The sequence below is a fragment of the Brienomyrus brachyistius genome, chromosome 10 (genome assembly GCF_023856365.1).
Source record: "Brienomyrus brachyistius isolate T26 chromosome 10, BBRACH_0.4, whole genome shotgun sequence".
NCBI lineage: Eukaryota > Metazoa > Chordata > Actinopteri > Osteoglossiformes > Mormyridae > Brienomyrus > Brienomyrus brachyistius.
Window position 1 is genome coordinate 8162743 of NC_064542.1, and position 26020 is coordinate 8188762.

The following is a 26020-nucleotide window of genomic DNA, read 5'->3' on the forward strand; positions in this document are numbered from 1 at the left end:
CAAAAACGTTTTGTCAGGGTGTTCACAAAAAAACAAGCAAAGTAACATAGGTAATGTCTGCACTGGATAAGCCAATAAAACAAGCACATGACTTTTAACAACCATGCTTGACTGTGACTCTGTCCAATGTATGACATTTAGAAGAGGTGTGAACGCAGGCCTGTAGACATAAATACATTTTGTGGGATGCCCAGCGTAGGTTGGTCTAGGTTTTTGCATAGGTTGGTCTAGGTTATGCATAGGTCTGCCTAGGTTATGCATCACCGGCTGAGCTCAGGCTCTCATCCCTGAGGTGGTTTGTTGTGTGGTGGGTGTGGCAACACGCTGTAATCAGCACATGCTTCTTACCTGTTCTCTACATTGCCTGTAAAAATTCTCTGCTCATGTGTACTGAGGCGAAATTAAAACAAAAGGCAAATCTGACTCGAAATGTAACACACCCATTATGTTATTCTCATTGTCTCTGCTAAATGTATTTATATGAGATGCATTTGCATGTAACATTAAACACACACACGTGTGTGTATATATATATATATATAACAACTGAAATTTCACTATATGTCTTTCATCTAACCTAGCTACCTAAATATCAAAAATATTCCAAGAGAACAAATGATTCATAAAAATGGCCACCCCTAATACAGTGTAGGACAGGGATATAGAAGATGTCGAAAAAATGACATTGTGGAGGCCCATGAACTAAATGAAGTCAAATGCAGTCAATGTGCATTCGGCTATGGCAAGAGGCACTTAAAGAGCAAGTCGCAACAGATATATACATCTCAGAAAATAACAAAGTCCATAAAATATACTTAGGTGTGTTTCAGAGCGTGTTCGAAAGTTGTTTAATACACAGAAAGTCACAGTAATTTTCCTGAGTAAGAGACAGACCCGCGAGGCTGGTAAAGATAGATACCGGCATTCATTTGTACAGTATCAATGTGAGCCCCCTACCCCCATCAGATACGGCCTCCCCCACTACTGGCATGCGTCCAGGCAGATTTACATTTCCGAGCCTGGGGGCTTAGGCAGGATCGAGTATAGCACGGAAGACGGGCGGACGGTTTCTCCTAAACAGATTACATCACTCCTAGTTCCTGTTGCCGTGCATTCCTCGTGGAGCTTCATTCCAGCATTCCCCAATGAAATAAAACTTAGCCTACATATAACCATACACCCATAAAGCCAAGCGATACAATCAGGACATAAAGACTCCCTATGCAGAGGGCAAATGATGACTGCATGAAACGCAGAATCTAAAAGATCCTACTGATTTTTGTACAGATATCCTCACATTTATTGTGCTTGTACAGAATCCCACGGCGGTAATTGAATATGGCTGTCACAGAGCTTTGTATAGCCTACCTGTGACTGCGTCCTCCTTGGCCACTACTTCATCAGCAAAAATGATGAGAAGGCAAAGCTTGAAGACAAGGATCATCTTGAAAAGGAGATCTGAGTTTGTGAGCAAGTTCTGCGAAGGGTCAAGCAACTTCAAACCTACAAAACATTTTAAAGATAATTTATGTCAGCATCTAAATTTCACACTTTTTACTCTGTTATAGCAGGACTGAAATAGAAATATATGAATAACAATTTTTCTTCCACCAAATCTCATTTGCAATAACGAAATAGCCATTTATAAATAAATGCCATATGTTATACTTAACCACACATCCGTTGGTTGTCAGGTGTCTATTGTACGGTCTCTGCTATCAGCAACATGACCATGAGTAGGTGGGTGTAAATGTCTCTCTCCTGCTTGCTGTTGTGGCTAAATGAAATTGGACTTTATAATAAGGCCATCACAAAAAAACCGTTTAAAACCTTGGAAACAGTTGGCCACAAATGATAATTGTATTGCACGTGAGACTTCAGTTTTCTAAGCGCTCGTTTTCTGTTCTCATCTATAATGTGATGGGAAAACTACGGAAGACGATTAGGGCCATCATGAAAATATTAGTTGAATTCTGACTTTAATCTCAGAATTCTGACTTTAGAAAAAATATTCTGACACTAAAGTCAGAATTCTGAGGGGGAAAAAATTCAGAATTCTGAGATTAAAGTCAGAATTGAAATAAATGGATGGTTTAAATGAATGGTTTAAAATCTATTAATTATATGTGTACGTGAAAAACAGTACATATTCTTAAATATAGACCACCTGGGCACTGGTTATAGCAAATCATCAACTGAAAGCTAGTTGATGCTCTGCAGACGCTTCTGTGCAGCGGACGGTGCTGGTTTGTAATACGGAACAGCTATCAGGCAGCCAAACCACCTCGGTCCTTATGAACAGGGTTTCATAACAAGTGTTTCTATTAGAAACCAAAGCGCCGGCGGTTTATTCTCTGTCCAGGCGGGTTTACCTGCAGTCCGACTCAGACAGCGGACATGTGCACGGCAGCGTCATTTCTGCGTCCTTATTGAATTAGCACATCCAACCCTTCTCGGAATGAATAGAGTGGAAGGGGATGTTCTTTAATCTTACCCAAAGTGCAATTTATGACGCATTAGATATTTAATTAGGTACATACTAAAATTTATAGGCTTAAGTTTTTTAGACATGTGCTAGATGGTAAATGAAGGTTTTCAATTGATTAAATTTAATAGGTACACACTCACTTTAAAATGACTCCTTCATTGGATCCAACAGTTCTGCCTGTCATGTTATTTAACAATATGTTTAATATTCTTATATGCACCACCACAATGTTATTCATTACCTTTTTACTCACCTCGTTATGTTGAATTCTTGTTTTAATACAAATTTGCAAAGAATCTCCGGTATCCCATCCAAGGCGGCAGATTGATATGCAACTCCCATGTAAATAACACAGTATGTCCCACTCCTAGAATTTGCAAAAGAAAATCATGCAAACTGTCCTCTGACTTCCACTATGAACTGGAAGATGCTCAGACGAAAATTGTCAAAATCCACCGTAAAGTTCTTCTTTCCTTCTGATAAACACAGATAACGATATCGGCTGTTTTCTTCAGGCAAAGAGAAACAAATCCAACTCCGTTGTAAAGTAACCAAATTCGCACGATGTACTTAAACTGTATGTAAAGTTAGGAGGCGAGGAAACAGCAGATGTTCAGTCGCTGCCATGTCGCCTTACTTTCTCCCCCGTCCACCGCCCGCCGTATGATGGTTTTTCCTGCAGGAACCCGGAGCAGTTAAAAGTCTCAATTAGCGACTCTCCGATTACGTTGCCAGTCCAACTCAGTCACAACAATAGCGCAAAATGGGAGCGAATACGAGGGTCTGATACCCCCCCCCCCCCAATGAAATCCCCCACCAGCAGCCCCCAAGTGACAAATGTAAACGACAATGTTCCCCGTAGAATCGTTAAAACGTGCCACGATTTAAGTACAGGAATCGAACGACGTGGGTTGCGATCGAAGCACAGGTTTTAAATAACCAATATCACGTTTAAAAATCTACATATATGCATATAAATAAATACATATGTGTGTATGAGTACTGAAAACATCATAGTTTTTCTAAACTACAGGATCTTCCTCATTTTATTGTACTGAAAAGCAAAGTTTATAATGATACTGGAAAACTCTTTGGTCTCAGCACATAATAGTTTTATTACATGATTAAATTACTGTAGGACAAACAAGGCGTGTACTCCCCAGGCATGTTATTACCAGCCACTCAAAGTCTCAGTTTAATAGCCCTGAATTGAGCTTTCATTCCATTAAACCGTCGTTTTGAAACTGGCCCAGAATTCTCAGGCAGGAAAAACATTTTGCTGTATAAAACCAAATACATTTTAAATTTTATATTAAGACAGATCGAATGAAAAAAACGATAAATATATGCGTCTCCAGTTAGAGAGTCTGTTACGTTTTTGAACCGATCTGGTCAATTTTGTCTAAACGTAACATGCAAGTTTATTTCGTTCTGGACGTTGGTGCTTTCTAACAAGATCAATGAAGCGTTCAAAAAAATCTGGTTTGCAAAAACTGTCCCCCTCTTTAAGGACTTAACCAGTAACAAAGGAAAAAGAGGTATCCAAGTCTTCATCTACTGCTTGTCCTGGCAGGTGACCCACTGCTATGCCCACTTGTCACTGGCGTGTCACACTGCACAGTGGCTGCGCCCCAGGAGTGAGCGTGTGCGCGGGGACGCTCCATGGGACAGAGCTCAAGTGTCGCTCAGATAGAGTCCTTCTTTCACTCCTGCTCCTTGGCTCTCCCTCCTTCAAAACCCCGCTGGCATTCCTCTCCACAAAGGGAGCCACCCCCCCCACCTTCACAGTCACCCCCAGCTCGCCTCACCCCGCCATTGAGGCAGGGAACACCAACAACACTCCCCGCCACCTCTGCTCCCAAATCCCCAACGCGGGCTCCTTTTGTCGCAGCCGGGTGAATCAGAATACCCCATTAAAGCCTATTATCTCTACCCGGTGATTCACTCCACATCCCCTGCTAACCTTCCATTTCAAAGGGCATCCCATTTTGCGAGCCCTTTCTTGCCAGCCTAATCGTACGTATATGTATTCTTTAATCCATTTTTAAGACATCGCCACTGAAGACTACCAGCATGACCAAAGACCCGGCCAGCAGAAATCATTCAGATCATGGAATGAGCTTTATTTCTCGTGCTTAACATTTTGTCCATTGACAGCTCTTCGTAGCCAGAATCTTACTGGACTAGAATTCTTTATATAGTTTCTAACCAGATTTTTGCCATGGCGATATCTCTCATTCACAGTTGAATTGTTGATTATTTATGATTATCTCACAGAGTGTTTAAGGTTTGATATTTGCATGCCCAAAATATGTAGTAGGAAGTAGAAAGACAGAAAAGACCAGGTGACTGGTAATGTGTGTCAGGAATCCTGTTATCTGAGTTTGTGGAATCGTGCATTTATCAAAGCATGAAATGGTTTTCATCTAAAGTATAACACGTTCTTATCACATGCTCAAGGCTCTGAAGACATTGCAGGATGCATTTATGATTCATGGTTAATTCATCCAGAACGTCATGTGGCAGGTATAAACTCGCCATAAATGCACAGATACAGTAGAGAGTTTTTCTTCTATTCTGGGTTATTGCATGCCGGCCGTGTTGATGTTGATGCAACAATATTGGACCTAATTGTTGTGTTAAATAGCTGCAGATGGACTGGCTCTGTAAGTAAACACAGAACAGCATAAATTAAATTTGAAATCTCAGTTTAGCCTTTCAGTGACAGTGGACATTTTCACCTAGCTGAATTATTTTCAATTATTGTAGGATGGTGTGGAAAGTTCCACCCTTCAGAATACCCTAATTTTTTTAAAGTAAATGTGCAATTTTGTATTTTGAGTAATTCCGTGTCTGCCTGAATTGTGTGCCTGACCATAAACACCCCTGGCTTTAGAGAGGAAGGGAGGCTGTGAATTACTGTTTTCGGGTAAAGCAATAAACTTGAGACATCTCTGGAATGTAACATTGGGCATGAAACTAGGGGACACGCACACAGACAAGGCAACACCCGGGGGGGGGCGTGTACTCCCAAACAGCACAACAAAATTGAACATTTTAATAACTCTCCAAAACAAAGGTGTGGCAGAGGTGAGGAGGGGTGTTTTCAAAAGAAGATATTCAAAATTATTTACTTTAGGAATAAAGTTCTGCAGCAACTTAGACCAGCAGCAAATACCAGAATTATTTTCATTAAATTCTCATGCTACAATACAAAATCAGGCATTTAAGTTATATCACATACCTTGCGCAAGAAAAGTACATAATGTTTTATTTGATAAGAAGCTGTGTGTTACCTTAACTCTCGTCTTTGTAATTAGTTTTTCTTTTTTCATAGAATGTTTCAGAATGTATATTTCTGCTCGGTAGAGATCTTAAGCAGATTCTCCTCCCAAGGTGAAAATATAGGTTGGTGGGCTACGTCAATGATTTACTGAAGGATCTGACCGATGTATAATAATGCAGTGTGAAAGCGGGAGGGGACAGACATTTGGGAGCTCAATTGAGCGTATTGGTTTAGGACTATTCTTCTCTGTTAGAGTTAATTATTACACAAGCTGCCTTGATAAAGAACAGTGGGAGAAGGCCTATAGTAATGCAAGTGGGGGTGTCACTGCAAACACAGCCTGGGAGAGACTCTGTGTCCTCTAGCACCCCGCTGTTTTTATAAAGATGGATATCACAGCTGTCACTGTTTTTACTTGCATCTTTTCTTAACCTTTCATTGTGTTTCTTCTTCTGTTCCCTTTGAAGTAGGGCCAAGCGGGGCATGCGTGACCTAACACAAGATGAACCCACGTTAAACTCTGTCCTTGGGATTCACTCATTGGCGAGTACGAATGCCTCAAAGCCTTTTGGGGAACAAAGTTTTAACATATTATAGCGACCTTCTAAAAATAACGCTGGGTGCGTATTTGTGTGTGGGATTATGCAAACGCAGAAGTTCATTAACACGAGGTGCTGTTGTTTTGGCGTCATTGTTTTAATGATTTTATGAGATCTAGCACCTGCTATGATCGCATGTGGCAAGGCAGTCACATTAAGACCAATAAAGCTGTCACATGTTGCTTTTCAGTATTGTAAAATCAGAGAAAATTGTGTAAGATGACAGAAAATCCAAAATATCATAAGTGTTCTGAAGTGAGGGGGCCAAAGGGACATAAAGACAGACATTAGAGCTTCTTTATATGAAGTATGTTACACTAAGGTCTCAGCGTAAGTGGTTGTTCATTTAAATGAGTCGGGCAAATGCTGAAAAGCATTCACAGAATTCTTCATTAATCATTAATGATAGGAATAGTGATTCATAATCCAACCTTCTGGAACAGTAGCTAAATCATAGTGAACAAACATCTGGCACAATTCTGCAGATTAGCATTAAGTCTAACGATACCCTTAATTTTATTTCCAAATGGGCAACTTGACCACCTTTTGAATGCGCCTCCAGTGGTAATCTTGTAAATCTCCTGAGCATCAGCTCAAACTGCTCAGAAAAAAGCAATCTGAGTTGCATTGTGTGATTCGATGAAGAGCTCATGTGCATGACTGAGGGGGGGGGGGGGGGGGGGGGGGACCTGAATCTCTTCTTTCTTTTCTTTTATACAATGTTGCAGCAGCTAAGGGCTTCTTTCAAAGATGGGTGGAGCATAAGTTGCAGGATTTTGCAACATCAGTGTTTTTGTCTAACGATACTCTCTCCCTCAGTCTGTTCAGCATTTTCACTAAATATACATTGTTGAGGAACTTGCAATTAATACACGCTCAGCTGAAATGTATTATTTGAATGTACCTGTGTTTCCTTTGTTTGTATTCATTTACGTCTTATTAATTGACTCATGCAATATCAGTGCCTTGCTTATGTTTTGTCACTATTGTTTGTTGTTTGTTGTTTTCTATGCATTATCCATACAATGTTAAAGGTACAGTATGACCAATCCATGCCTTTGTCATTACCAACAAATATGCTAAAGAATTGATGAATAGATGCCATTGGCATCTATACAGTATGTAAATGCCCAAGATTTACTTTTCATCCATTTGATGCTGCTTTATCGGTATATCAAGATGGAAAAAGCCGGATATTATATGGTTCATGTAAGATACAACAAATTCATTAGCAGGATCCAAATGTAGCCAGAAGAGACACAATCGGCCCACAACCCCACATGGATCTGCCTGGGCGAGAAAGAATTTTCCGCTTCCTTGCTATCATCACTGGGAGCACATTTCAGTTAAGATGTTTTATTTCATGGTTTCAGCCATCAATATAAACTCAGTACCAGTCAAAGGTCTGGGCACACCTACTGAAAGCCATTTGATCTCCAAGAAGATAAGGACCCTAATTACACCTCATGTTAAGTTATGTAAGTAATGTTTTATCCTGTGAACAAGCAAAGAAACGGAGTGCTGCAACCCATGAGCTCGGGTGGGGCTCGGGGGGGCTCCATGAAGCAGGATTTCTCAGTTAGCTGGGTTAACTTAAGCTAGAAGTTATGATTGTCCAATAGGAATGCTCCTTACCTAAACTCTTATTGGCCAATCATGACTTCTAACCAAGTTAACTGAGAAATCCTGCTTTGTGGGACATGCCCCTGGCCCCCACGATCCCCTTTCTTAAACCCTATAGAGCTGGTTTGAGATCATTTGGATCAAAGAGTAAGCGTAAGGTAGCCAACTTGTGCCCAGAACTTGCAGAAACTCCTTCAGGACTGTTGGAGAAGCATTCTGGGTGGCCACATCTGGAAGCTGACTGAAAGAATCCCACAAGCATACTGTACCATGCTGTCATCGAAGCAAAAGTAGACCATTTTGAGGAGTCTAAAATTTGAGAAAATTTAGAGATATTGAACACTTCTCTTGGTAATTGCAACATCTGATATGCATTACTCCATTGCCATTTACTATAAGATGAATAACATGGCTAAAAGACAGACACATTGAAAGTAAGTGTGTCCAGGTTTCTAGCTGCTGCTGTACATAAATGTACAAAAAAAGGGACCAGAGGAGGGGCATAAAAGTCACCTGAGCTTAAATTAACACATTCAGCAAAGTTTTTTGACACAATACCCTCTGCTGTGTCTGTGTTCTATTTGAAGAAATTCAGGTATGTTTGACTGGTCAAATTTCTTATAAAAACTGAAAAGTTATGTCTCAAGTGATCAGATATTTCCATTTACGTAGTATGTTCGTGTCTGAGTGAGAGCTGACACATTCATCCCTGCAATAATGCCTGAAGCGTTTCTGTATAACCTGGTTTATGCCTGGTATTGCAGTAACAGTGCAACCGATGTTGCTCTTGAAATTTACAATTAAGTAATTTGCCTCAAGACATTAAAGTGGCATAAACATTAGGTGTTTTAAGCAATATATTTTTCATCTCAGTCAGCTGTCTTTCACACAAAATCGTACTCATTTAATGAATGCAGCGTTCATCATCTAGTTTACAAGGAACGCAGACTGTCTTCAGGAGAGAAACACAGAAATGAGGCCGGCCTTCCCCTTTGCGGAATAACGATTTTGCTTTCAGGTGAATCCATGGAGCTGGCGTGTGGTTTTGTTCCAGCCAAAATGTACTTTCTGTAGCACACAAGGATTTGTAGCTGTTCCCATCTGTGCTTAATTAGCACAACAATGGTGTCCAGTGCTACCCAATGAGACCCAAGTCGACAGAGTGCTCAGTGCCTATTTTGGCTCAGCTCAAGGTCTTCAACAAATACACTGGAATCATGGACACAATGCATTCATTAACATGCTAAAAATAACTATATCTATATCTATATCTATATATATATATATATACATATATATGATTTTCTTTGTTAACATATACAGTACAAAAGTATTAGACTGTCACAGAGAATTGCATTTAAACTATTTATCTGGTAGGTGTGCATTTGCTCTGGGAAAAGCACAATTACACCTAATTCGACATAAATAATTCATCAGGATCAATTCCATCACAGGATTAAATCTATCGATCAATCTATTAGTTACTTCACGAGGTGTTCATTAGCCACAAAAGATGTGCTAGTGTTGGAGTTCAACAAACACACTGGTGTATTTCGTGCCCAGTGGAATGACTTGAGGGGAGGTTTGAAATGAAAGTTGACTCACTTTGACAGATGTAAAATTATAGTTTCAAACCAACATAAACACACACACACATTTATATTTGTGAGGACCATTCATTTAATTCTCTGGGGAAAACCCTAATGCCAATGACGACCTTGACCCCCAGTCAGCCCCAACCTTAACCATAAGCAACGAAACAAAATATGACTTATTTTTTTCATTGCATTCATAGATCTTTGTGGGGACCCAAAAAATGATCCCCTCAATATATATTTATACACACACATACACACACACACACACTCACACACACACATATATATATACATGTGATTGTTATGTGGCAGTTCTTGCACAGTTTCCTAGGTCCTGAAGCACACAATAGAATTGTTTTCCTTTAAAAATTACTGGTTTGATGTACCATGTCTATGACAATTAATCCCCCAGAATCACAAAGGGCTTGCATAACAGTACAGTCTTTATTCCAGGAGTCTTATTATAAACAGGGTTTTATAGTGGGTGCTTAACACAAAACACTAGTGAATGTGAAGCTAGCTGATACCTAAGATTGCAATAATTGCTGTTTGCGTTTATGCAGTTATATAATTGGTGTCTGCAAATATATTTTCTTAATCTTTTAGGAATCATTTAGATTTTTCTCACAGTTTAAACACGTTTTAAAACCTTAAATTATATTATATTCCTCTCACAAGTGAGATAAACAGCAGACATAAACAATATAGAAACTAAACAAAAGTTGGCCACAGTCATGTGACCTTATCTGTTCACATCTTGCATTATCAGGCAGATAATTCAGCATGTTCATGGTCTATTTCAGTCCATTAACAGGTTGATTTATTATTTTTCTCAACAAAACCCAGTCACATGACTTTCAAAGCCTCCTCGGTTACATGTTTGCTAAATAAAAACAGCAAAGTGTGTTCAGTGTAGATGGTAAAAGCACTCTGTGTGGTCCATACCCTGAATGTTTACTTTATGAGTTGCTTTAAACAGCAGGTATTAAACTGAACAATTATCTGCTGTCATAAAGCTGGGATTTTATGCCATTCACCTCAGCCTCCGCAAATTGGCTAAACGACTTGGTGGAACACTAAAATGAGAGAGAAAATGGGAAAAAAGAGTAGAATGTGCATAAAAATGTCGTCTGGTTAATATTATGAGAGAGTATTTCCTTGTCATTTTGCATATAACACGTTATGTATTTTTTTAAGTACACAACAGGTTAGTAAGATCTGATGTAGATGATATGTCCGGGCTTACTGTAATCCAAACCCTAACCTTGTGTGTAGGTGAACACCTAAAAGGCCAAAATGAAGAATGTGTTGTGAGACACAGAGTTAAAGCAGTTATGACTGTAATTACTGACTTATGACATATACAGACGGGATAGCCAGAGGAATACAGCTAACTTTGCCAAGCCTCCATACTAGAAAGACGCTAATTATAATATTATGAGTGATGGAAATGGTTTTCCAGGATCCAGAAGTGAAAACAAAGTTTCAGTAAAATCTGACATAGTGTCAAGAAGAAAAAGATAGATAATTTAAACGCTTTACTGCACTGATGTTGAGGGTGTTAGAGGCTCCCATCTCAGAGTGTGCATTATACTGTCGGGGCACCGTGTCTGCGGGTTCCACTAACTGCGGACTGACAATTTTCTGGAACAAATGTCCAGAAAGTTCCAACAAACAAAGCGTGAAGTTGCCGCGCACCGAGCGCTACGCTGAACATTTTATTCTGGTCGGCTGTCATGTTTTGTGGACAGGTTTCTTTCCGCTGCCGGCGTTCCGGTTTGGCGTGTTGGGCAGGTGCTCTCCTTTCCCGTTTACCTGTACTGCTTTATTGTGCTGGTAACGAAGGACGCTGGTGAAAATTCAGTAAATGATCCCAAGTGCGTAGAGTGAATGCAGAAAAAAACGATTTTTGTGCATTATTAATGTAGTTGCTGTATTTCCCCTGTTATTTGTGCTGCATCAGCAGTTGTAAGTAATCTAGAGATGATGTGAAGTATACAGGAGAAGCTGCGTAGGTTATATGCAAATATTCCACCATTTCTTATAGGGGACTTGAGCATCAGGGGATTTTAGGGTCCTGGAACAAACCGCCACGGATTCGGAGGGCCGACTGTATAATGGACTTATACTTGGTGCATGATGTTTGGTTAAATTCAGATTTAACAAGGTTTTATTAATGAAACAGCACTCATAGACTCTAAATCATGCAGGTCCCTGAAATGTGGAGTGTGTGGATGAGAAAGCGAACTAACCACGCCGAGTCTGGCTGGCAGCCATGCAGCGGGATCGTCTGATAGGTCCAGGGTTTCTTCAGCCGTTAGGACTAAACATAACAAGCCACATTCCACATGGTCAGCAGTCCCTTGCTCACTTGTACTCTCCTCATCCAAGGTCTAATTCAGAACTCACTCCTCTTGTTACTCCATAAGCAACCTTCATCTAACCCTCATCTAACAGTTACTCATCATATGTTAAATAAACTCTGGGCACTAGTATGAGCTGCCTGGCAGTCTTAGCCTGGAGTGGGTGCACATTTATTTAGTCTTATTGTGGTTAGACTGACGTATCAAAAGGGATTTTAGTGCTAGTGTTATACTGAAGCTGACACTTTCTTCTGGAAGCATTTCTATTTGATATGTTGTAAGTGTTGATATTTTTGCTACCTTTGCATAACTAACCAATAGAAATGGTCATTTCTGTCAGGAAACAGGAAATACACTCTGTACTCCTGATTATACCTACTTCTATGTTGCTACTTTTTCAAGTCATTGTCTGTCATCGTACTTCTGCTAAGCAGGCAAGCTTCCAGTTAGGAAGTTTGCTAAGGAGGGTCAATCTCTTTCCAGCTAGAGATGGCCACAATTTATAACAGGGTAAAGAGAATAACAGCGATATTAATAAACTAAGACAATTGTTATAACAGCTTGGGTTGGGGATTTAATCTGTACTTCCTAATGAAGATGGTATGGACAAAATAACAGAAAAAACACTGGAAAAGACAACTTTTAAGTAACTAAAATAGCATTTACAGAGTCATATTAGGGTTTGACGATTATATGTGTATTGATAAAAAAATGCAAAAGTATTAAATGTCTGGGAGGTCAGTTTAAAAAATGATAACAGTATATTCCAAACATGACACACGACATTAGCAACGTGGAACAGTGACTGCAAGACAGGGATAGACAGATTTAGCAGTTGAGCTACTAAACACCGTGAACATATGACTTCAAAAATCACCACAAAACTGAATCAGCATCTTTATTATCCAGTCTAACCAAAACATTGTAAGCTTTAGCCAACGCACAGGTCATGGTGTGAGGCACATAAAACTCGAACGAGCAATGTAGAAAGTAATCTTTTATCCTTCTCTCTACATCCGGTTTATATTTCAGGAAGGATGCCTTCGAACCACCATGAATGAATGTATGCGCAGCCATCTTGTGAGAGAATTTATATGCAATGCTTCCTCTGCATGGTTGCATAACACCCAGGATCTGGGGCAACCTAGGGGGTAAATACTATGTACTTACAATGATAATGCCACCATATACACTGTCAGACATGAATGTCTTTAAACTGCGTATTGAGATGGATGGATGGAATTTAACTGCGAAGCACACTGTGAAGCTTGATATGTCTGCAGCTAAAATAAATTGTTCAGAATTAGCACCTACAAACTGCCAACAAACAGTCATATTATGCATATTGGAAATACATAACTGAGCTGATTTTGAGGTAAAACGTGGTCTGGTAAAGTAATTTCTTTAGCATTAACTGATGCTCTCGGTTAGATCTGTTTAGGCTAATAATAGGCATTACACTGCATAATCCCGTGACTTTCCAATTGCAGGCACATGGTAAGACATTTACATGGTAATGTCTGTAAGGATGTGGTATATGGTTCCAGCTTTAATCTGATGTTCTCACACAGGAGTGGATGGTTATGATCAGAGAAAGGAAATTCACGAAGCTGCACATCATCAAGAGGACGTGGCGAAGTGAACGTGCTGCGGAAGGTCGGGTCATCGTGGCCAATATCGCTCTGCTTTTGTGTTTTAAACTCAGGGAATATGAACTGCCTGCCTTCCCACCCATATTCATAATCGCCTGGAAAAGTCTCCATGAGATATTGTTTCTCAAAACGTAACCATCAAAGACCTAAAGAAAACAGTGCCTGGATGGATGGACTCTTGTATTTCAGAAAATTATGGTTTGGCTATCCGTCGTCTTTTACATCTGAGTGAACTTGTGCTCTGACATGTTTATGTCAATACAGATGAAAAAGCTGACTGTGACAGCCACATTTTGAGCATGTCTAAACGTAAACGTGAGGGCTCTCCCCAGCTTGGACTACACTCTTTAATTTTTGCGTTCTAATGGGTTGTTCATTCATCTCCCTAACTTAGCAGGGGGAAAAAAAAACGTTTTATCCAGCAGAAATCTGGGACGTGCTTCTGAGCGAGTTCATGGGCAGCAAAGATGTGTCTTAAATGCTACGTATAACGGTCATCATCAAGCTGTCTCTTGAGGAATACTTCAAACGTAGCCCTGATGGTATACTGGCCCAACCGCAGGTTACCCCACACCCCAAAGCAGAACCCCTCACACAAACACAGACCTCAGAGAAAATGTGTGCCACATTTAAAATGACAGAGTTCCCCTCTCAGACCAAGAAAGCGTTACACATGTTATTTTCTCCCGACTTTCAACCTTAATAAAATATTTAAGTATCCTACAATCTATTTATAAATGAGCCTTCAAATTGTTACATAGTTAACTAATATGTTAACTTAGCAAGACTATTGAAAGTGGTTTTAATGACAGCAGAATCGCTAATGCATGGATTACATGGTTCTGATTAAGAAATATTTTTGCGACGCATATGACGCAGACAATGTATGTTTATAGTGTATATGCGCTTGGCATTATTGACATTTTTCTTCTTTTACAGCGGTATTTCCTTTTGTACATGACCAGAAGCAGACGGCTTGCAGAGCTATGTCTGTCTGGCTGTTTACCTTCACTGGCTGGTATGGGCTGTAGCTCTGATGTCTGTTGTGGCTGAGGGACAAGTTTTTGTGAAGAATCGGAAACAAACACAACTGCTAGCTTCAGAGATGTTATACAGGGAGCTTCAAATTTTGTAATTTATGCTGTCGCAAATACATCCAATTCTGTATTGCTTGCGATATCTGTACTGTTCGCTAAAGTGTTTCGATTTGTAAAACAGACAGCCATTTCTGTGATTCCTTTTCTGCCCCCTTATTGGCGCCATCTGGTCCCGAGCTCAGAGGTCGTGGTGGTCATGGCACATCTGGCTCCAAACTATCTAGACCATCTAGAAAGAGGCTTAGACTTGGAAAAATTTGCAGCCTCCCTTCCCAGTTTACTCTCCGTAGTATTTGCAGCTTAGCTACACATAAAATGTACAAGCAGTGATCAAGATTTGGTAACGCTTTACGTTAACTGTACCTTCGCAATGCATTCATTATACATTCATAGAACATTCAGTGCACATTCATAACACTTTCATTATGCATCCGTAGAACATTCATGAGCAGCATGTAAGTATATCTTAACCAGGGGTGCTGTAAGGGGGGTGGGGGCCTCTGTCACGATCGGTGAGCGCGGGTAAAGCGCAGGCAGGCAGAAAGCAGACAAGGATCCACAAATCGGGCTAAACTGGGGGTTTAATAAGGACGGGCAGGACGGGACAAAAGCACGAACATCGACTTAACATCAATGACGGACCGGGCAAACAGGTAAGACCAGGACTTAAATAAGACATGACTAATCAAAATAAGCAGACACAGATGGAGACGATCAGGGAAGAACACGTGGGAAACCAGGGGGCGTGGCACACATGAGGAGCGGACGAGCCGGGCATCACAGCCACTTACTGATAGCATAATTGGATTGGTCTGGGTTGGGGGCCCAACATGATATGCTTTCACGGGGCCCAAAATCTCTAGCAGCATACCTGACCTTAACATCCTAACATAGCCTAACATGTTACATTATGACACTGGATATTTTAGGCAATTGGTTGGTCAATTGTAAACCTCACCATCAACGTTGGGGAGTTGCTAACTACAATTAGCAATGCTACTAACTTAACTCCTTTTTTCAGTAGATTATGAGTAGCACAGATAATTTTTAAACACTGTAGTTTTTCCAGTAACTATTTTTCTATAAATAGCAACGTAGCGTGGCAAAACGCTGCATCGTAAAAAAATGCTACTTACAACCTATGTGACTTATGACTGATGGACTTTAGAACCGTTGCGAGACCGCAGATATGTGGCCACGACTGGGCCGCGCCTGGCATCACAAGTGCTGCCCCGTGAGCATCTCAGGCTACTGTTCGTACCGCTCAGGATAGAATACATGCGTATCTGTTTGTGTAACAATAATAAACTAAGACAATGGTTATAACAATAATGAACTAAGAATACTGTAATAAAAAGTTAAAAACACCAAAGAATATGACATAAAGATGATATAATACAGTGCAATATACATATGATCATTTTTGCATATAAAATAAAACGCCGACTTATGACCAAATCAATTTACGACCGGTCAGTTGGAACAGATTGCGGTTGTAAGTTGAATTTTGTTCTATAATGACTTTCTGATTAATAATTAGGTAACGACCTGTATTGTTTTTCTCTCTTAACAAAGATGAGTATTTTAAGCTACCTGGTGTTTCTAATTGGTGTTTTTTTTGCTTGAATACTCTGAGGATTGATGTTAAAGGGTTGAAATATACTTAACGGTAAGCAATATTTTAGACACTTTCCCTTTAAATGCATAGGAGTGCTTTGGTTCGTGGACAGGTTAGCCTATCAGAATCTCTTTTTTTGTTGTTGTTGTAACCCTTCCAATTGTGTAGCCTCTTGGCTCGCAACAAATAAAGAAACTTTTTTGAAACCTTATTGTGATTTGACATTGTGTCGTTAAAAAATATAGATTTTTATTTCAACTTTTAACATCATCTTTCACTGTTTTTAATTAATTTGCTTCAAGAGTATCCTACAGCAAATATTAAGTATTACCAGATGAAATAGCCTTGATATAGGTAGCTACTTTTTCTCTAAAAGTCCAGACCAAGATTTTGTTTCAACCAACCGGTTGAGTACTCAGTGATTGTGACTTTTTATACTCAACTTCTTGGTTGAAATACAATTTTGGTCTGGACTTTTACTCTCTGGACCTGAACTACCCATCACTGTATCTGAAAATGCATGCAGTACAAAGTATAGGTAGCTACTTTTTCTCTGTAGCTTGCAGTGTAGCTGTCTACTATACTAAAACAGTAGCTTGGCTGTAGCTTAGCTACTTTTACATAAGCAGCTTGTAGCCTAAAGTTCAGGGCCCCGTGAATCGGCAGCCAATATGTGGAGAACATTAAGACCCCAGAATACTAAGACCCCAGTACATTAAGACCTCAGTGCATTAAGACCCCAGTACATTAAGACCCCAGAACATTAAGACTCCAGTACATTAAGATCCCAGAACATTAAGACCCCAGGCTTTACTTTTGACCTGCGCAGAAATAATGGGGAAGCTCATCTTCACAGGCAGAGAGATACAGCTAAGGACAGCAGAATATGTTGTTATCAAGACCACATAACTGCTCTGTAAAGCTGCTCGCTGCCTGTATAGTTTGGGAACGATTCCAATTTCAGGAATCCGCTGTGAATACAGGAGAATATCACCTTTTTGTAGAGGGTAGGGAACACTTTTCACTATTTGAACACTAAGCATTGGCATTAATTTAAAACAGTCACCTTCTTTTCAAGATCTTCTCCAGTTTAACCTTGGTGTATGTCGCCACATACAGACATTTTTGCAGTTTCGCTAAGCTATGTTTCTCTACAAACAACTTTACCTGGTTATGCTGTAATTCTGCTGTTGTGAATGGGTAAATGAGTAACCAAACAAATGTGCTTAAGGATCACAGCTGTGGTTAAAAATGGTACATAAAACATAACCGAGTCAGATTGAGGAAATGAAATTATAAACAGAGTTCTGACCTTTGACAAATTGTTTGAAAAGTACGAAAAATTCTTTGAAAGTTATAAAACTGAGCTGAAATGCATCCTAGCAGAAGGCAGATATAGTGGAGCAAGGAAAGTCTGGCTTTCAGGTCCTCATTCAAATGCAGCCCTTTCACTAATTATCAGTTATGTGCAAGTCTCTGAAAATTTGTGAATAGTCACAGTTACTAGTTTATTTATTCAAAAGAAATTCAATAATTTACTGCATATATAACTAATTATTTACTTGTGAAGGTAACTTTTTCTTTGCTTAAATTCTCTTATTAATGCATACATACCCAGAGAACATTAAATGATCTCATTCCATTTAGATCTATTAACAATAGCTAAATTATTACATAGACTAATGAGCCCATTTAAACTTCAGTAATTTTAACTGAGTAATTTCATATTAAAAAATTATTAGTTACATTACTTGTTACGGCAAAAAGTAGTGGAATTACAAGAATATGTTATTTTGTAACTGTATCAGCACTGCTGAAGGTATACAGTTTTCTATTTCTCATCCATCCAAACATCTGTGCCACAGCATACCACATCGCGCACATCAAACCACATCATGCCACATCATACCACATCATACCATTTCATGTCACATTCATAAGGATATTTAATTTGTTTCAGTACAGGTTTGGTCTGTCAGTCTTATTTAGCTTTTTCTAGCATTGTATGATATGAGCGACAGGTTAGAAAAAGGTGGTAGTCTTTTTATTTAAATCTTTTTGATATCATGATTGCTGATTTACCATCTGAAAAGTTGACTATTGACCAATTTGTTCAGTTAAATATTAACTACATTTATACATTGTCTATTATATTTCTAAGTGTGTTTATTTTCCACTTGAGAATGTGTATTAAAAGACTTCTATACTCCTTGACAATTGGAAAATATATAGTGTGCTAATTTTCTCCAGTAGAACAATTCCTTAATGACAGTGGGAACTGTGAAGTATCGGGATTAGTATGCAGTGTATTGTATTTCATAAAATTTTACAGTGTGTGTAAAAATTAATCATCCTAAAAAATAGGACACTTATTATATGGTTACTGGCATTGCTACTTTCAGATTTCTTGCAATCTTTATTTTTTTGCAATGCGGAAATTTGTCGAAAGCAAGTCACATGGTGAGCATGTTTAACTGACTACGCTGCTGGATACTTTACTAAAGCCAGTCATGTTGAAGGCTTTGATCAGTGGTACAGCAGCAGAGAACTTGAATTGTAGAGGTGAAATATGAAGACAGACAAAATGAGTGAGATTTCCAGGTTTCGCAGCATAAGTGAAATTGGTATTTTTATGTTTGCTGAATAAAAGACCATTGAGTTAGCAAGGTCCTCGTGCCTCAAAATAGGACAGAGAGTAAGGAGAACTATTCCAGGTATCGTGCCAAGGACAGGCTGATGTTGCACAAGCCTTTGAACAATGGAGCATTTTGAGAGAATTGCACTGCATTTGTGGAGCTCAGTGCTTCCTTCCTCCCTGGCAGTGGCTGTATTGACATTGGACTGGAGGAAGGGCCTTGGTCTCTGCTCTCCATGCACACACACCATGAGGTTATTCCCTGTGGCTCTGCTGGAGGTCCAGCAATCTCATGGCCTCCTAACAGGCGAAGTAAACTTGAACCAAGGGTTTCGAAAGATTCCCGTAGAGGCTTGAGCCCGCCCACCCCCCCCCCCCAACACATTCTGCTCTCTATAAGTCATTCAATTCTGCCATATTTTCAGCTGCCCATTTCTGATATACTCATGCTACCCTTTACCCATAAAGAATCTGGTACCCATGAGATTTCTTTTGTGGGTAAACCGAAGATTGAAGACTTCTTATTTTCTGATCCTTTTCTGCTTCAGTGGGCTTGGTATCACAGAAGCAGTTAGAACACTTTATTGGAGTACTGCAGATCCCCCCCCCCCCCCCCCCACATTTTCATAATTAAACTGTCTGAGGCCTTAGTTTTATGATCACTATTTGTGCTCTGTTTGTGAGCTTAACCATTGTTCATTGTCTTTATGGCTTGGTGAAGCTGGCTTTTACTGAGAGCTAACATTTTTTTTCCTCGCTGAATGTTCATCTGTTATAATTAGACAGTCTTCGCAGGATGCATTGTTGTTCTTTTGATTAACACTAGTTAATGAAAAAGAGAAAAGAGCGAGAAAGCGGGAGAGGAGTGCATATTGAATAGCTGACCTTATGGAGAAGGGTTAAAGGCTGAAGGTGTCACAGAGCTGAACTGCATCCGCAGAAGCGCCTATGAAGAATTCCCACACTCTACTCATAGCTGGAGGGATCGGCGCTGAGGTCATCCTTGGCTACCACAATCCCTAAGGCTACATTAATTAACAACATTAGACCTACGATTAGCTATTCCAAATTCCGAATTAAGAGTGTCATTAGGGGTGTTATTAAGAGTGTCATCTATTGCCTATGAAGAATTCCCACACTCTACTTATAGCTGGAGGGATCTGAGCTCAGGTCGTCCTTGGCTACTGCACTGTCATGGACTGGGGGCATGGCACGGACAAGAAAAGGCAACTATCCATTTTTGCGGCTCCAAGACAAGGAGTTTATTAAAGAAACTGAACACACTGGTGAGAACAATGAAACCAAAAAGATCACAAGGGGTCAAAACAAACAGAAAAAACTACAGAACATGAGCATAGACGCACACAGAATACACAACACACACAGAAATTCAGGGCAAACGGTAAATGGTAATCAAATAAACCAATCACAAAAGGAGCAGGACAATGAACAATGGGTGGAGCAATTAACAAGCACAGAACTAGGGAATACTACAAACAGTAAAACTAGAAAACACTAACTAACACTAGGATGATTTACATAATTTTTACATAATTTACATATTATTTACCAAATAATACAAGCAAGACCAGAACTGAACAGGAAAACAGCAGGGCAACCGATTACTGGGAAAACAGAGAAGAAAACAAAAAACGCTGGGGAACAAAACTAAAAAATTAAAACAAACAGATGAGTCTCACCTGAGGAGAGTTTTGAGCCCACAACTAGAGAGCCAATAGTCATTAAGGTACTAACTCAACCCACTGTGCTACAGTCCACAGAGCAAGGATGACACACTAGGGACTTAGGACTAAGACAGAGGAGGGAACAGGATGGACAGCAACACCTGCTGGCCAAATAGGGACTGAACAAATAGGACAGAGATGAAGTAAATGACAAAGAGGGAGGAGGCAGATTGACCAGCAATGACTGCTAGCTAAACAGGAAAGATCACAGAGGGTGGGGTCAGACGGGTGCTGACCCTGACAGACAATCTCTGTGGCTATGTTACAGTAATTAACAACATTATTCCAAATTAAGAGTGTGTATCAATGACAATTTCTGTACAGTGAAGTATAGCAATAATTGCATATGCTTTGAATGCTCTGTAACAGTGTTTCCCAAACCCAGTCCACGTTTTTGCTTGCTCTCAGCTCCTAGTGTGCCTGTACCTGGTATTTGAGTTCCTGGGAGCTGGGAGGGAGCAAAAACGTGGACTGTCCAGGGTTCCCCGAGGACCGGGCTAGGAAACACTGCTCTATAATACTTCATTTCTTTACATCAACAGTGTCCTAATGGCTACAAGTAAATGAATAATACTCTGCAGAACATTCAGATTTTTTCTTGGTCAGACTCTTACATATGTATACTGCAGAAGGATAGCATTATTAATAGTGAGTCAAGGAAAGCAAATGTTATACAGCAATATATAGGAACGCTAGCAAATATGTGAAGAACACAGACTGTACTCTTACTGTCTCGCAATCCCTTATAATCCATAGGGAGAATGGGCTGTGGTGTATGCTGGTAATAAAGAGTGGGGTGTTTCCCTAGACGGGACCCTCCCTGAAGGGGGAGCGAAACTGGGCTCTCAGCTCAGGGCCAATGTGGCAAAGACACATGGTCCCAATTTCATGGCTGAAAATGGGAGACAGCAGCCGGATGTGGGTGCGGAAACACACATGCCGTCCATAGAACTTAATACCTTGGCAAGAGTCACATTCACTTAAAGCTTAGAAATGGCACCTTCTTTGGAGGGGGGGGGGGGGGAGCACAATCCTGTTGAAGCAGAATATGATGCCGTGGCCAGATCCCCTGAATAGCGTTTCCTGTTTATTCTCTGCTAGAAGCCTGGCCCACATGGAAATCTAACATATGTTTGGCACATTCCTGCAGGAAGCCTCAAGCCTTCAGCCGTGGATACGAGTGGGTGACTGACAGCATGATTTTCAGATGTGATTCTCCGGACCCCACCCCATAATGGTGGGCCAGTGGCTATTTTTTTTTTTTTTATTGTTTTCTTCAATTGAACCACCTCAAGGCAGATGGAGGAACCCGGGACAGATTATCACAGGGAGGCAAAGATTTCTAGGACAAAGTCCAAAGGAACATGTATTATAAAGGAAAGGATGACTGCAAATTTTCATCAGCAGTTGCTAAAGGAGATTCTGCAGCAGAAGGGAATAGGAAACCGTGAGGGATGTTTGGTCTCCCATAGTGAGTCTGACGTATCAAGATGGCCGCCTACTGAGCTTCAGGTCATGTTCCCTGCCAGGGTAATCTCGCCATCCACATCTGCTGGAGAGGTGGGGCTTACATTTTACATATGGGTGCAGATAGTAGTGCTTGTTCGGAAGTAATTAAAATAAAGTGACAAAACTTCACTTGGCAAAAACACAAACAAACAAGCTCTTCAATCTGCGTGGTTGTGGATGCGGAGACCAACTCGTAGTGACAGTTGAACAAACTTGGAAACATCAAGCAGAGCTACACTAAATCTGCCTTTCAGCTGTGTGAGTATGTCAACGCCTCACAACAGTGGCCGTGTTTGTTTAAACTCAGCAATGTGTGATCAGTCGTTAAACTTCAAGCTGTGTTTTCATTAAATGTTGTCCTCTTGTCGTGTTACGTATGAATGGTACCGATGAAGGCCCTGTTCCCACACTTTAAGCTGGAATGCCCAGCTTAGAAAAACAGACTGAAAGTTGTGACAGTGATTTCGCAGTGCACTCAAGGCAAACACTGTCTGGTTTAAATCCACTAGGGACATAATGAAAATTACACTGTGATGGGTCAACATTCTGAGCTGTTATTATAGCAGTAGAAGAAATGATGCATAAATCGAAACGTTAAGACATTTGCTGAGATATTGATTTAAATTAAATAGTTTTTCATAAATTAACATAAGAGCAGGAAAAAACACATGCATATTAATAAGACATAGAAGAGAAATCACTATGCACCTTCATAAACTTTCCAAGTGTTCCTTGATTCCTAAATCCTTCAAGCCGTCTTCCAATTGGCTGTTTATGTCAGGGTGATGGGGGCCCTGGAGCCAATCACAGGCAGCACAGGGCACAAGGTAGGGTCAGCATGTACTGCATGCCAGTAAGAAAGTAATCGAACTAGGATAGAATGTGTGGAGCATGTTAATGTCTGTGCGTCACTTAGGCAAAGTAGGATTCTGTCCATGGAGTGACATCAGTATATTTGTGAGTCAGAACTTGACTCAAGGTCCATTATTATTCTGTACTTTATATGTCTTCAGAGCAGGATCTGGGGCTTTTTGTTCCACAGGCATGTAGATTGTGGGCTATGGAAAGCAATGTGCCACAGTGGGTGGATAGGGGAGATACAGTAGATAGGGAAATAAGCTCTTTTTCCAACCACCATAACTCAACGATGCATTCGGCCTTTCTCTCTGTGGATTCTTGCCACTACAAAATGGTATCGAAACTAACAAACACATTTCATAGAATTAAGATCCATCCATCCATTTTCTGTAACTGCTTGTTGCGGGGGGTCCACAGACTATCCTGGAGGCTACGGGAGCAAGGCAGGGAACAACACAGGATGGGGCGCCCACCCATCAAATGGCACAGTCACACACCAGTCACTCACACAGGCACACCTATGGGCAATTTGGTAACTCCAGTTAACCTCAGCATGTTTTTGGACTCTGGGGGGGAAACTGGAGTACCTGAAGAGAACCGCATGACCACAAAGTGAGAACATGCAAACTCCACACACTGTGCCACCCCGGATTAACATAACTATATATATATGTGTGTGTGTGTGTGTGCGTGTGTGTGTGTGTAGACTGAATAAGAACAAAAAATGTGTTTGTGGTAACATTCCAATAGTCACATATGTTTTATTACCGGTTTCTGTTGTTCTGAATATTCCACTTTTGTGATAGACCTCCAGTAGGAGGTTATACTGTCTCGAAGAGAGGTGCTCTGTGATACTCATCACCTCATAAAATTACACGAGATCATATTTAGCTATTTGAAAAAAGCTCGTATTACTTTTTTCCACGCTGTTCTACGGGGCCCTTTGGTGTACCTAAACATTACATACTGAGAGAAAATACTTTGTCTGGCCATTAGGTGAAACCATTTGGTTTCTTGGGAAGGAGAGAAAGAAAGTGTCTCAGCAAAAGTCAAGAACGTGGAGAATCCAAAGGACAGTCTGGAAATGATCTAAATCAGGACTCATGCTTATATGCCACGCGAATGATAAGGCAGGTCTGCCCAAACAATGGAATGACGTTCTATATAAGTTATATAGCTGCACCTTGACACAGCAAGGACAAAGAGAATAATGAGCGTAGCGATCAGTCTTACGCTTCATACGGGCATCGCACAGAACCAGTGAGCCCATGGCCAGCTCCTGCTCAGCACACTATTTTGTTACCTGTAGTGCTCTCACAGGGAGAAGCCAACAGATCATCAGAGAAGCTGATAAGTCCGGCAATGGGAAAGCCTGCTGTAACCATCGGGGAGATAACAGCCTTGCATCTGTCTGTATTTCTTGGAAGCAAATTAATAGAGAGATTCACCTCAGCGGGGTCAAAGGTTAAAGGTCAGCTGTGCACATGGGTACGGCCAAAAATCGGTCCACGTTAAGGATGATTTTTTTTTTTTGCCCAGATGATATTTGTATTAATAGAAAAAAATAATCACAGTTTAAAAGGCATGAATGGTTAATGGTTTTGGAGGTTAATTCCACATCATTATCTTTGGATGTGTTTTATAAATATTTTCAGTTAAGAAATGGCAGCAATTAAACCTTATTACTTAATTAGTAGTTCATTAGTTGTGATTTGTATGCTTTGCAATAACTTATAGCTAATTGTTTTCTGTTGATATTCCAGCTCTGCATTGACTAGTTCTTTTGGTGTTAATGGTCTTTTACACACAGCATTTATATGAGAAATCATGGGACGATGCAGGATATTACTTTTGTTACTGGGAAAATAAGGGAGGAGGGTTTCATTAAGGGGGGTGATGTCATGAGGAGTGGGTCAGGTCATCGTCTTTCCCCGCTCCCTCCCACTCTCTGCCTGTCTCGTTCCAGCCATGACAAGCCTTGTTTCACAAAGCTGTTTTTGAGATTGACATCTCAATGAAGGGCAAGCAGTGACCTTTCACAGCAAGCATTTCACAGTTAGGATCTTTCCTTGGTATCTCTGCATTTAGAGAAGAATTCCAGTGAAGGATAGGGTGGTTGGGGGGGAGGCTGTCACACCCCATTGCCCTTCAGTTGCTAGAAGAAGCACTGACCACTGAATTCCCAGCCTCAAACCTCTCCTCTGCATATGAATAGACATGCCATTGTACAGGTCTAAATTTGTGTTAAGTATGTCCGGAAACAGGCGCCAATGGATTTATCTCTGCTCCTTCACAGCTAATTGAGTGCCATTCCAGCACTTCATGATTCAGACTTATTAAGGATAAGTCCAGATTAAGAATTGTCCGGGACATAGCTGATAATTCTAATTGCATTTCTGAAAACCGACCCTTGTCTTACGTCTGTGTCTGTTTGTTTCCAGCTCCTGATAGTAGGAAGTCAGTTCTCACTGCTGGTACCATCAAGAACACTCTCTGCTTCATGAAGTTCTTGTATGTTCTACAAATAGTTTTTGTAGCCAAATGCATCAAACACCTAAAAATACTGTATATGTCATTGTAAACTGTGACTGTACAGTTACAAGTCTTCAATGAACTGTAATGGGACTTACCAGAATAATGATTATTCTTTTCTTTTGCTTGTTTCTCAGCAGATGAATCAGTTCCTCCATGCCAGTCAGCGTACAGTAGCAGGACAACGGCACAGCTATACGAGGTCAATAAGTGGTCAGAGCTGATTCAATGACGACTGGTGACAGGAGTAAAAGGGCAGTCTAACAACTCTATCAGGTCTCAAAATTCTACGTGAAAATGAATCAAGCCATTCACTGCAGCTCTATCTAGGAGCGACCAGATTTCCTTGTCCTCAAATGCTTAACTCCTCTGGTGATAGTCAGTATCTTCCCTGATTATTACTATTTTGGTGTCTCC

The 26020-nt window shown here is 40.4% G+C and overlaps 1 protein-coding gene across 5 annotated transcripts in view; it reads right to left on the minus strand.

The window, feature by feature from the left end:
- Window positions 1-25808, minus strand: part of LOC125751094 (fibroblast growth factor receptor 4-like) — a 37926-nt gene extending 12118 nt beyond the window's left edge. For 2 of the 5 annotated variants that reach the window (XM_049029627.1, XM_049029623.1), the window contains exons 1-3: window positions 2742-3266; window positions 1674-1777; window positions 1369-1503 (exon numbers count right to left, since the gene is read on the minus strand). In XM_049029627.1, the coding sequence (XP_048885584.1) occupies window positions 1369-1503; window positions 1674-1680 (142 nt within the window). In that variant the 5' untranslated portion in view covers window positions 1681-1777; window positions 2742-3266. Of the gene's footprint in view, window positions 1-1368; window positions 1504-1673; window positions 1778-2372; window positions 2719-2741; window positions 3267-25701 lie in introns of those variants that run through there. The other 3 variants (XM_049029626.1, XM_049029624.1, XM_049029625.1) reach the window with 3 other exon arrangements.
- Window positions 25809-26020: the final 212 nt, after the last annotated feature.